We start from the raw sequence: 12,975 nt of genomic DNA, 5'->3' as shown, positions 1-12,975 counted from the left end.
TTCTAGCCCCAGTAAGTTTGTAATAATCACTTCCTCCCCTTTAATATAAAAGAAACCTGAATTCTAACGCATGGTTCTTTGGGACACTAGTCGATCATCTTCTTGGGGTCTGTAGGCTTTCCAAATAAAGTGGTAGTCTTTGCCCTGACATCTTGCCTCTTGATTTATTGGCCTGCCAGGCAGCAGGAAATACAAACGTGGACTTGCAGTAGTATTTCCAACAAAGACTTTCTTCCTGCAGAGTACCTGCAATCATCAAAATAAGGAAGTTAACTCTGCTACATAACTCCCATCTTATTTTCAGACTCTGATTTTTGCAAATTGTTCCAATAATATTCATTAGCGTGAAAGGATCCAGTTCAGAATCATGCATTGCATCCAGCTGTCATGTCTATTTTTATTTCAGTCTGAAAAAACTCCTCAGTCTTGTCTTGACTTTCGTGACTTCCAACGCTTCGGAAGACCTTTGTGGTACGTCCCTCAATTTTTTTTTGGTCCTTATTTCTTCAAGATTAGACTCAGTTACGTATCTGCGACTGGATTACCACTTAAGTGAGACTGTTTCTTCCCGTTGCATCCTTTCAAGTGGCACAAAATTCTGATTTACTCCGTTATGGGAAAACGTTTACTATCATCAGTTAAGGCGGAGTTTTCTAGGCTTTTCCACCATAAAGCACTATTTTCTACCAATAGCGTTCAAGAGTACTGCTTGATGGAGTTCAGGTGGGCCTGGCATCTCTGCGCCTATGTTCAGCCTTCTCTTCCTACCTAAAATGACCCTTTTCTTTCCCCATATTCTTCACATTCCTTGTTCTTGCACCAACGTCTGTAGCTTGTCTGTACTTAAAGGCCTAGTTACATTCACCCCACCCACCCGCCGAGTGAGAAGTCGTCTTCAGACGCCTTCTCCCCAGTAGCCCTCAGCCTCCTCCGCACCCTGGTCCCCTTTCTGTCACTCGTTAGCACCTCGCTCTGAACCCTTCCCGCTCCTCCAGTGCAAACTCTCGCGCACGCGTTCAGCGCAGTCTAACAGTCTCAGGGCCCACCGCTCAGCGAACCTGCCGCCGCCCCGCAGGCCGCAGAGCGCCAGCCGGGCGCCGTCCCGCCCGCCCCAGGGGCCCTCGCCCCCCGCGTCGGCCCCTAACGCCGTGACTCCGCCCCCAGCCCGCGCCTCACGGTCCAAACACAGAAGCCCTGCTGCCGCCCCGTAGCGGGGCGCGGGGCCTCTCCCACTTCCAACGGGACTTCCGCCGGGCGTAAAGCTCGGCGCCAACTGCTGCAAAACGCCTCACGACAGAGCTCGGGGCCGCACTACGGCCGGCAACCGCCCCAGCCCCCGCGTTCAACACTGGGCTGTCTGGAAGCCCGGCGAGGCGGCCGCTTGCGAGTTTGCCTTCCGCGTTCGGCCTTCGTTTCCCTGGGGGCGGCCAGGAGCCGCCGCGGCGGGCGGGAAGGTCCTGCGCCGGCGCCTCCCGGCCGCCATCATCCCGGCGTGCCCCGCGGCGGCAGGCCGAGCCGTCCGCCATGTTGCGATAGTTTGTTGTTTTCTTCCTGCGGAGGAGCAGGCCGGAGGGCCCCCACCCGCCGGCCGCGCCGCCTCCCGCACCCAGGCCCGGCCAGCCGCCCCCGTCCGCAGTCGTCCCCGCCCCCCGCCGCCCGTCCCCGGGCCCCGGCTGGCCCGGCGGCCCCCCCCAGCTGGCTTGGTGGGGCGAGGCTGAAGGCCGGGCCCAGCGAGCGCCATGGCGGCCGCCCTGGGAGCGGGCGGAGGAGCGGGCGCCGGAGGTAAATGAACGGCCGCGCGCGGGAGGCGGCGGCGGCGGGCCGCTCCCAGCCGTCGTAGTGCCCGCGGGAGGCTCGGGGGGTCGGGGTCTCTGGTGTCCTTGTCCTCGCGGCGCTGAGGCGTCGGGCCCACCTGAGGCGGCGGGCGGCCTGCGCGGGGGGACAGCGCCCGCCGCCGGGCGCTCCCGGGGAGGGTCGCGGCCCCGCTGGGGTCGTCCGGGCGGGCTCGGCGTGGTTCCCAGCCCCTCACTGGACCTGGCTGCGGCGCACGTACCTGAGGGAAGGTGTTTGCGGGGCATTTCAGAGAGTAAGGAGTCTGAAAAAAGAACCTCCCGCGACTGCTCTAGTTTACCTGAACTCCTCAGTCGTCTGAATCCGGACCCATTAGCGCTTGGTTGTCAGCGTCTTGCAGAGGGTGGAACTGGGGTAGAAACGGTTTAGATACTGATGCGTTTCCTTCGGGCCGTTTTTTGTCTTGTCTTCCAAACATAGGTAAGTTTGACAGAGCACCTCACTCACACCTTACCTGGTTTTTTTTTCAGGTAGAATCACTTTCTGGTTGAAATAACATTTTTGTTGACTGAGGTTTTTTTTGTTTTTGTTTTTGAGTAAAACACTTGGAAGTGAGTTTTCTGATTGTTCGGAAACTCTGATAAAGGGGACCCTTAAGGTGGAAAAGGGTGAACACCACCCGCATTCGGGCGGAGTTCTCATTATTGAAACGTTAGGCCATTCTGCTGTATACTCTTTAGTGATAATGCTGATTTAAGACTACATTGTAGCGATCCTGTCTAGGAATTTTGGCCAGAGTATCACAGCGTTCCTGTGGCAAAATGGAAAAACCTAAGAGACAGGCGCTGAAATGCGACTTCAGGCAATATGATTTGCTTGCCTTTTTTCTGTCACGTGGTTCCCCCCACCACCCCGAGGCTTTCTAGTTAGAGTTTGAAAATATTTGCTTTATTTTCCTTATTGGTTACTTGCTGGAGTTTTGTATCATTTTCGAAAGGTAGGTAGTCTGCATACTCCTGGGTCAAAACCGTTTTCATTAATAACACTGATGTCGCTGGGCATGTCTCACTCTTGACTAGTGCAGTTTCCCAGAGGCTGTATGTGTCGCACGTGAAGACGTTATCGTGCTGATGGCTAATGTGATGTGTGCTTGCATATTTTTTCAAATTTCTCATGTTATGAAAATGGCAAATACCATTGAATGCAGTTGACATAAACAAAAGCTGGTTGATGTCCTCTAATAAGTTTGAATCCAGAAAGTTTTTGCGAATTGCCATTTTAGAGGATTAGGCTTTATCCTTGATGATTTGAAGTTTTTCCTTCCATTTTGTCGTGCACATCTGTTCTCCCATTGTTAAAGCCAGGCTGCTTACCAAGGTTTGTGAGTTGTGCATGGCTCAGCCCCCAGCCTCAGCCAACTCCTGTCAGCCAGCTCCTCATCCCCTAGGTCTCAGGCTCCCTGGAGGCCTTCCTTGAGCATTCTTCTTTGTGTCTGAAGTATGTCCATCTCTTGCTTTTGTGCCGCCCTCAGATATCTTTATTCTGTGGCAACCTTGTTTCTTTATCCTGTGGCAACCTTGTTTCTGGAACATTTGTTGGAGTTTGTGATTGTATTTGGTTACCTGTCTGCTGCTTTTTTTTAATCGGTCTTCCCTAGTCGCCTGTAAGCCCCTTGAGGACAGTAATGCTGCCTGTTTTACCTGCTGTGTATTCCAGGTTCCTGGCATGTAGTATATGTTCAGTAAACACTTGGCAGCTACCCCTTTCTGTGCGTTTGTAAGTTGCACAGTTAACAGCTGTGTGGCCTTTTATGGTATGAGTGGAGTCATGTGGTGTTCCCCAGTTTGCTTTGTTCACTTAATAGTTAGGTCTTGGCAATCTCTCCTGTGTTACTAGGTGAGAGTTATGTGGTTCCACCATTTATTGATTAACCATGTTATATTGATGGACATCTCAGTTATATGTCCTTTTTCACTACTGTTGAAGATTCTGCACTAAACATCTGCAGATACAATCGTGATGTGCTGAAGCAAATATTTATGGAGGATTGATAACCCTCGAAGTGGAAATATGGTGGTGTAAGCTGCATATATTTTAAATTTTGGTAGCTATTTTCAAGTTATCCTCAAAAAAATTGGTACCACTTTATCCTTCCAACAGTACTGTATGAAAGGACAGTTGTCCCATGCTTTGAGAATCTTTGATATAAGGCAGGAAAATAGCCTCAGTGTTGTAATTTGTATTTCCCAGATCTGTTGAAATTAATCATCTTTTCATGTATTATATTTATTTTTCTGTGAATTGTTTATATAATTTGTTTTTTATTGAGTGGTTGACTTAATTCTTTGTGTATTATGTTATGATTATAGACTTTTTTTTTTATTGTGCTTGCCCTATGAAAAGTGGAAGTGAAGTCCCTCAGTCGTGTCCAACTCTCTGTGACCTAATGGACTGTAGCCTACCAGGTTCCTCTGCCCGTGGGATTTTCCCACCAAGAATACTGGAGTGGGTTGCCAATTCCTTTTGTTTTTTTAAGCTTTTGATTACGGAAGCTTTAAAATTTTACCTTGTGAAAAATGTCACTTAATTTTTTTTTTTTGGCTCCTCCTCATGGATTGTGTGATCTCAGTTACCTGAATGGGGTAACCTGAGGTCAAGGTAGTGAAAGGCTAGAATCATAACTACTAGGTCACCAGGGAATGGTGATCCCCTCTGCCCTCCTCCCGCCAAAATTTTTTTTATATGGACATCTAGTTGATTTACAAAGTTGTGTTAGTTTCTGGTTTATAGCAGAGTGATTCATTTATATATGTATCTGCTTGTTCAGATTTTTTTTCTTGTCACTTATTTTCGTAAAATTTTTTTCCTAACGTTGTCCCCATGCCAAGAGTTCCCCTGTGCTTTTAACATTTTATGTCTGTGCTTTTTTATGTTTAGCTTTTATTCCATATGGAATTTTATTTTGGATGTGGTGTAAATTTAGGGCTTCTAACAGTTTTAATACAATTTATTGAATTTCTTTTCTATTTTATGATACATTTAAATTCTCATTCTTTCTTTTGTTGTTCAGTAACCAAGCCGTGTCCCACTCTTTGTGATCCCATGGACTACAGCACATCAGGCTCCCCTGACCCTCACTATCTCCTGGAGTTTGCGTAAATTGACGTACATTGAGTCTTTGATGCCATCCAACCATCTCATCCTCTGGCGCCCCCTTCTCCTTCTGCCTTCAGTCTTTCCCAGCATCAAGGTCTTTTCCAGTGAGTTGGCTGTTCACGTCGGAGAGCAAAAGAATTATAGCGTCCGTATTAGTCCGTCAGTGAATATTCAGGGGTGGTTTTCTTTAGGATTGACTGGTTTGATCCTCTTGCAGTCCAAAGGCGTCTCAAGACTCACCTCTAGCCCCATGGTTCAAAAGCATCAGTTCTTTGGTTGGTCATCCTTCTTTGTGGTCCATCTCTCACATCTGCACATGACTACTGGGAAAACCATAGTTCTGACTATATGGACCTTTGTCAGCGAAGTGATGTCTCTGCTTTTTAATACACTAGGTTTGTCATAGCTTTCTTTATTGAATTCTTTCTTTTCCATTTTGTGATGTATTTAAATTCTCATAATTTTAGAAAATTACTGTTTCATAGTGTGTGTGTGTCTATATATATATTATAGATTTTTTTCAGAAATTTCTTGATTAGCTCTGCATTAAAAAAACTTCAGAATTGTCACATTCTATAAAGAATTCTCCTGAAATTCTTTGAGGTTGCATTGAGTTCATTAATGCAATTTGGGTTTCCAGGATGTTAAAGAATCCACTTGCCAGTGCAGGAAATGCAAAAGATGTGAGTTTGATCCCTGGATTAGGAAGATCCTCTGGAGGAGTAAATGACACCCCCCTGCAGTATTCTTGCCTGGAGAATTCCATGGATAGAGGAGCCTGGTGGGCTGCAGTACACGGGGTTGCCAAGAATCAGACACGATAGCACACACACAGTGCACCTTGGGGATGATGGATATTTTTACAGTATGTATTTTTCATCCAGCAATAAGAATGTCTCACTGTCAAGCTCTTTTTGGTCCATCAGTCATCGACCACATTTTTGAGTATTTCCTCCATGCTAAGCACTGATCTAAGAGGTTGGGATATATAAACATTGGAATAGAAGAGATTGCAGATACGAAAACAGTTTTACTAAGGTAACTTCCAGAGGAGAAGGGATCTCTGCCATCCGTCTAGTCAAAGCTGTGGTTTTTTCAGAAGTCATGTATGGATGTGAGAGTTAGACCATAAAGAAAGCTGAGTGCCAAAGAATTGATGCTCTTGAACTGTGGTGTTGGAGAAGACTCTTGAGAGTCCCTTGAACTGCAAGGAGATCCAACCGGTCAATCCTAAAGGAAATCAACCCTGAATATTCATTGGAAGGACTGATGCTGAGGCTCCAATACTTTGGCCACCTGATGCGAAGAGCTGACTCATTGGAAAAGACCCTGATGCTGGGAGAGATTGAGGGCAAGAGGAGAAGAGGGTGGCAGAGGATGAGATGGCTGGATGGCATCATGGATCCAATGGACATGAGTGTCCATAGACTCCGGGAGATGGCGAAGAACAGGGAACCTGGTGTGCTGCAGTCCATGGGATCGCAAAGAGTCGAACAAGACTTAACAACTGAACAACAAATGGAACTTACCTTCATAAGATTTTCTTTATGTAGTTCTTCTATATTTCTTGTTAGTGTTATTTCTAGATATTTTGTATTTGTTGTTGTGGATGGTACAATTTTTTTCTCATACAGTATTCTGGAATGTTTTGCTGATTTGCTATAGAAGATCTGTTTTCTTCTTTTGGTCATTATATATAACTGGCTTATTGGAATTTTGTTTTAATATTTGATGCTTTAGATTTTCAGACTGTTGTATCTGCAGTCTCCTCTATTTCAGTATTTATGTCTCATTTCTTCTTCTTGTACTTTTTGTTCTAGAAGTTTTCATTGTCAAGTCTTTCTATATAATGTTTGGTAGTGGGCTGATGACAGGCATCTTTATCTTGCCATCTTGTTAGGAGTTTAACGAGTGTTTGTTTAATGTTTTACCAGTGCGTATGGGTGTTTGCTGTAAGTTTCTGACAGTTATTGTTTGTTTAGCTAAAGATGTTTGTATTTTGAACTAGGGTTTTGATTTTATCAAATGCTTTTTCTGCGTCGTGATCATGAGGTCCCTTCTTTTTGTTTTTATTTAGTTCTCTGGCTGTGCCAGGCTTTAGTTGCGGCACATGGGGTTTTTGATATTCCTCATGGCATGTGGAATTTTAGTTGCAGCATGTGGGATCTAGTGTCCCAGGTGGCCAGTGGTAAAGAGTCCATCCGCCTGCCAAGCAGGAGATGCAAGTTCAATCCCTGGCTTGGGAAGATCCCCTGAAGAAGGAAATGGCAGCCCACTCCAGTATTCTTGCCTGGAAAATCCATGGACAGAGGAGCCTGGCAGGCTACAATCTGTGGGATCACAAGAGAAAGAGTCGGAAACGATTCAGCAACCAAGCAATGACGTGTGGGATCTAGTTTCCTGACTGAGGATCTAAACGTGCATTGGGAGCGGGTTGTCTTAGCCACTGGACCACAGGGAAGGCCCGTGAGGCCCCTTCTTTAATACCTTATTGTAATGCATTGATAGATTTCCAGTGCTGAATCAGCCACATGTTCTTGGGTTCCCAGTCTTCTGGTTCTTCAGGTCTTGTTCTTTTTGGTGTTTGGCAGCTTTTCACTTCAGGACTGTCTGATCATAGGAGAGATTGGCTTATACTTTCCCTGTATTTGTGCTCTTCTATGTTTTTGTGAGATTCTAACTACCTAGAATGAGTTGTGAAATTTTCTGGATATTGTAAAAATCTCTTTGCTAAATGTTGAAAGAACTCTTGTCTGCAAAGCCATTTGGGTCTGTTGCCTGCTTAATTTTCGGTTTCTTCTTTTTATTATTGGTCTGTTTAACTTTTTTTAAATCCATGGGTCAATTTTGATAATTTTTTCTGGTAAAATTATTCTTTATGTTTATATTTTCAATATAACAAATTATAGAGTTAAAGGTTTCAGCTTCCTAAGAGTGGGTGTGTTGAAGGTAAATTTTTTGAAAACCCACGCATGTCTGCATGAATTCTTATTTTATTTTCAAACTTGATTGATATGGTCGCGTCTTCAAGTCTAGCTTTGACTTAGATTCCTTTTCAGAGTTTTGGTGGTACTGCTGTGTTGTTTTCCGGCTTCTAGGTCTGCTCTTGAGAAGTCTGAAGACATTGTGATTCTCTATCATTTGTGTGACTTTTTTCCTCCTGGAAGGTTTTAACAGTTCCTCCTCATTGTTACAGGATTCATTAGCGTAGCTCGTCTTATGTTTCTTGTACTGCATTTGGTGGATACTTTGGTCTGGAAATGTGTGTCCTTCGGTTCTGGGAAATTATCTTGTGGTACTGTTTTACTCTCTTTCTCTCTGTTCTCACTTTCTGAAATTCTTATTATTGAATTTTGATGCTTTATTTATATACAAAGCATGAGCATGATGAAGCAGTTCATTGAGAATCTCTTGGAAGGATAGGTAGGTACTTTGGCAGTTCACAGACTCAGAAAGAGATGGGCAGCTCAGGCTGTGGAACATCAGGCGTCAGGGCTGTCTGGGCCCCGGCAGGCTTGTGGCTGCTGGCGGGGCTTCTCCGCAGGCTCTGGCTGCCACTTCCTCCTCAGTCCCTTTTCTTACGGATGCAGGAATGTTGTTCCTATTTGGCCGGGTGCTGAGCATCTTCACTAATTTAGCTGCACCAAAGTGTGGGTCTACTTTCCAGATCTTTTGATAAGATTCTTTTGTTTTTTGAGAGAAGCTGTAACTCTGGTAGTTATATATAGTTACATTTTAAAAATCTTGAGAATCAAGTTGATTAAAAAAAAAGACAACGTAATTCAAAGATAGCATGATCCTTATAGGCCACGGGATTCCAGCCTGTAGGTTAATAGGTAAATAGTTGATTCTGCCTTCATGATTTTGTAGATTCCATGGATTAGTGATCTTTCTACCTAAAGACTGAGGAAGTTATGGCTAGCTACCCTTTAATATTTTTATGTATCAGAGGGTTTGTAACTATGTGAAGTGAAAGTTGCTTAATCGTGTCTGGCTCTTTACAACTCCATGGACTGTAGGACTATACAGTCCATGGAATTCTCCAGGCCAGAATACTGGAGTGGGTAGCCTTTCCCTTCTCCAGGGGATCTTCCCAACCCAGGGATAGAACCCAGGTCTCCCACATTGCAGGTGGATTCTTTACCAGCTGAGCCACAAGGGAAGCCCAAGAATACTGGAGTGGGTAACCTATCCCTTCTCCAGAGAATCTTCCCAACCCAGGAATTGAACTGGTGTCTCCTGCATTACAGACGGATTCTTTACCAACTGAGCTTATTAGGGAAGCCCCATTGTTACTATAGTTGCTTCCTAAATAAACTCAAGAGCATTGTACTTAGTGTTTGGTAGACCTGAGTTTAAATCTGATTTTGCTGTTTCTTAATTTTTGGTTAGTCTTAGTTTTCACATCTGTAAAAGGAGAATGGGGATGGATTAAATGAGAAAATGAATATAGCTAGCTTGTTGAAGTACATTGAAGCTTCTCTTCAGTGCTTCAGGAGTGCTAGACTTATTTGAAGTTTTATTACTAGTCTTCAGTTAGGAAAGAAGCCATGCTTTGCACTCCAAGTATGAAGGGTTTTAATACAAGAGTTAGAGGCTTCTACAGCCCTTGGATAGCATCACCGGCTCAATGGCTGTGAGTTAGAGCACACTCTTGGAGGTGAGGGACAGGGGAGCCTGGGGTGCTCATGGACTCCTGGCAGGGGAGGCCTTGGGGTCGCAGAGTCTGGCGTGAGTGGGCGGCTGAGCAGCAGCATCACTCCTTGGTGGTCAGGAGTGCTTAGTCTGAGGACCAGAGCCTGACGGTTCAGAGTCCGTCTGGCGGCTGCTGGAACTGAAGGCTCCTGTGGGAGTGCCAGTGGCCAGCCTCAGTCTGCAGCACTGGGTGCTGCCTTCTGAAGGTGTTGAGTCTCAAGAGCCCCTCCAGCCCAGAGCCACGCATGGTTTTCAGGAGCCCGTTCTGGCCTCTGTGAACCTCGTATCTGTGAGGGGGTGTGTGTCTGTCTGTCCTGTGCCTGTCTCATGAGAGTAACTGAGATAATTGTGACTCAGACTTCTGTGACTGCCTTGCCTCGCGCTGTCTCACTCAGAAGCGCACAGGGAAGGAGGCTCTGGGAAGTGTGTTTCTTGCATTGCCTGCCCTGTTATGTAGAGGGATGGGGACCACGGTCTCAGCATAGCTGTGGTTCTCTCCGTGGAAGGAAGAGCAGCAGCTGCTGGAAGGACTTTCTCCCTTTCTGTGACATTTCTTTCTTACACTCCACTAAGTTAGCAACTAACCATCAGCATTTTAGAAGGTCTCACTTTTAGAAAGAGGGTCTAGATTTTTGGGAAAAGAAATGGGGCATTGTTTCTTCTAGATTCTAAGTCATGATGGGAACGTTCAGTTGACTGAGCTCAGACCATTTTCCTTTCCCAGGTTCCTCAGGCTAACAGAGGACCTGAGAGTCTAGCTTTTATGGCTTGCATATCAGAAGGCAGCTGTCTTCTTTCAGGACTCACTCTGATTGATTCCCAAACACAGGAAGAGACATTGAGTTGTAAGACAGGCAAACAAATGGTCTGTGTGTACCACACTTCAGAAGCAAAGTACAGAGTTTATTTTAGGGAAACCTGTCCAGGGTCCCATGCAAATAAGAGACTTTTAAAACAAGACTACAAATTATTTTTCAAGCAACATGATGTATGGACTCTTTCTGAAAATTTCCCTGGTGGTTACTCAGAATTTAAGTTATTTTGTAGACAAATACGCTTACTTTGAAAGTTAGTTTGATTCTTTTTTCTCGTTACTATAAAGTTTAAGTAAATACTGTTTAAATAAAGGGTGTGGATTTCCTGACCTATAAAATACGGAATTTTGAGTCAGTGATTCAGAATATGAGGTACATGAGAATGGTGTCGAGGCAAAATAAGGAAGGTTGAGAACCTTTGGACTAGAGCAAAGATAGGAACACTTTGTAAAGGGCCAAATGGTAAATATTTTAGATTTTGCAGGTCATAGGGCTTCTGTTGCAATTCTCTGCTCTGTGCTTGTAGCCTGAGAGCTGTAGACAGTGTGTAATTGAATTAGCATATAGTGTTCCAGTAAAAGCTTATTTACATAAATCGGGCAGTAGCTAAATTTGGACTAAAACAGGTGTCAGAACCTACCTGTCAGGGGGACTGTAGTTTGCTGATTCTTGGATTAGACAGTTGGTAGACCCCTGTTCCAGACTAGTATTGTATAAAGTTTCTAATCTTCAATTCCAGGTTCCTGGAAAAGATTAGGAAGTAATAAGAATGCCAAGTAGAGGACTTGTATTCATCATAGAGACCTAATTGCTGTGTAATTGAAAATTGTAAAAATTCCAATAACTGGTTTTAGTCTTGCTGATAGGGAACACTGATTCCCTTAATAGCATGTATGTCTAGTGCAACGTTTGGCCTTGGGGTTTCTAGATTTCAAGACACGGATCACTCTTGCCCTTGGAATCCAGGGTCGTGCTTTCCTCCTTTAAAGCTTTGGACTAGTGTGGACACATTGTGTTTTCTTGGTTCTACTCAGTATGACAAATAGAAACTTAAAAGGACTTGTTTACATTCTAACTAAGAACCGAAGGAGAATGATGCAGAAAATGTAAGAATAAAAACAGGCGCACAGAGTTCAAGGTCAGTTTGTTTCTTAGGGTTTTGCGTTAGGGTTCTTTTTTATCTGTTTTTGCATTCCATACTCCAAGTGGAAAGAAAGTATGTTTTTGTTTTCTGCTTTATCAGGGGGGTGTGTGTGTGTGTGTGTGTGTGTGTGTGTGTGTGTGTGTGTGTGTGTGTGTGTGTGTGTTTTCCCTTTGCTTATTGTGCTTTTGTCCAAGCACAAGGTTACCCACATTTGCGATCATTCTTGTCTCCTTTGGGGAATTATGGTGATTTTGCACTTTAGGTATTTAGTTTCTCTCAGCAGTGTTTCATAGTCCTTAATTAACAGGTCTTTCTCAATTTTTTATTATGGTTATCCCTAGTATGTATTTCATATTTTTATGTTATTGCAAGGATTTGTTTTCTAATTTCCAATTGCTCATTCCTTGTACGTAAAAGAAAAAATTGTTGACTTTTTAAAACTGATCTCATATTGTGCAACCTAATTCAGTTCACTTACTAGTCTTCGTACTTTTTTTCCATAGATTCCATGTGGTTTTCTACATAGCTGATGATGTTTGCTGTGAAGAAGGTGGTTTTTTTGAGTTCCTTTTGTTTTTCCGTGTCTGGTTGCACTAGGTAGAACTTGGATTACAGTGCTGAACTGCAGTGTCAGGACTCACAGCCCCAGTCTTGTTCCTGATTCTAGAGGAAAGCACTGACTCTTTACTTGCGGTGGTTGCTGTAGTTTTTCCATACGGATGCTCTTTGATCAGGTTGGGCAAAGTCCCTTCTATAGTTAATTTGTTCAGAGTTTTTAGGAATGTGGCTATTCGGTTTTGATTAACTTTTAAATTGAGTTTCCTCCTTATGTTGAGATGATAATGTATTTTTCTACTTTGTAATATGATCTGTTACATTGATTTTTTTAAAGTACTGATTTTTGAATGTTAAATGAACCCTTCATTCCTGGGATAAATCCATGTGGTTGTGATGTAGGGTATCCTTTTAATATATTGCTGGGTTCTATATGCGAATTTTTAAAAAATAATTTTCATATATGTTTTGTTTTTCTAGTCTGGTTCATGTGCCTCTGCTCTAATCTTTATTTTCTTTTGCAGTCTTTTGGTTTGATTTCCTCTTTTTGCCTAGTTCCTCAGGATTTAAAGTAAGACTGTTGATTTGAGTTCTTCTTTGTTTGCGTAGGCAATAAAGTTCCTTCCATATATTGCCTTTGCTGCATCCCGTAAACTCCGTTATGTTGTATTTTTGTGTTCACTTTCCTCAAAGTATATTCTTATTTACCTGGTTCTTATTTCTTCTTTGACTTATTGGTTGGTGAAGTGTGTTGTTTAATTTCCATGTACTTGTGAATTTTCAGTTTTCTTTCTAGGATTGATTTTTAGCTTTATTATT

General features: G+C 43.7%; 1 protein-coding gene across 6 annotated transcripts in view; it reads left to right on the top strand.

The window, feature by feature from the left end:
* RBM33 (RNA binding motif protein 33) overlaps nt 1,307-12,975 on the top strand; it is a 109,095-nt gene continuing 97,426 nt past the window's right edge. For 2 of the 6 annotated variants that reach the window (XM_018046649.1, XM_018046648.1), the window contains exon 1: nt 1,308-1,782. In XM_018046649.1, coding sequence (XP_017902138.1) covers nt 1,740-1,782 — 43 coding nt within the window. In that variant the 5' untranslated portion in view covers nt 1,308-1,739. Of the gene's footprint in view, nt 1,783-12,975 lie in introns of all 6 variants that reach the window. The other 4 variants (XM_018046647.1, XM_018046651.1, XM_018046652.1 and 1 more) reach the window with 4 other exon arrangements.

The sequence above is a fragment of the Capra hircus genome, chromosome 4 (assembly GCF_001704415.2).
Source record: "Capra hircus breed San Clemente chromosome 4, ASM170441v1, whole genome shotgun sequence".
NCBI classification, from domain to species: Eukaryota; Metazoa; Chordata; class Mammalia; order Artiodactyla; family Bovidae; genus Capra; species Capra hircus.
Note: the sequence above shows the minus strand (reverse complement) of the source record. Positions and strands in the feature narration are given on the sequence as shown.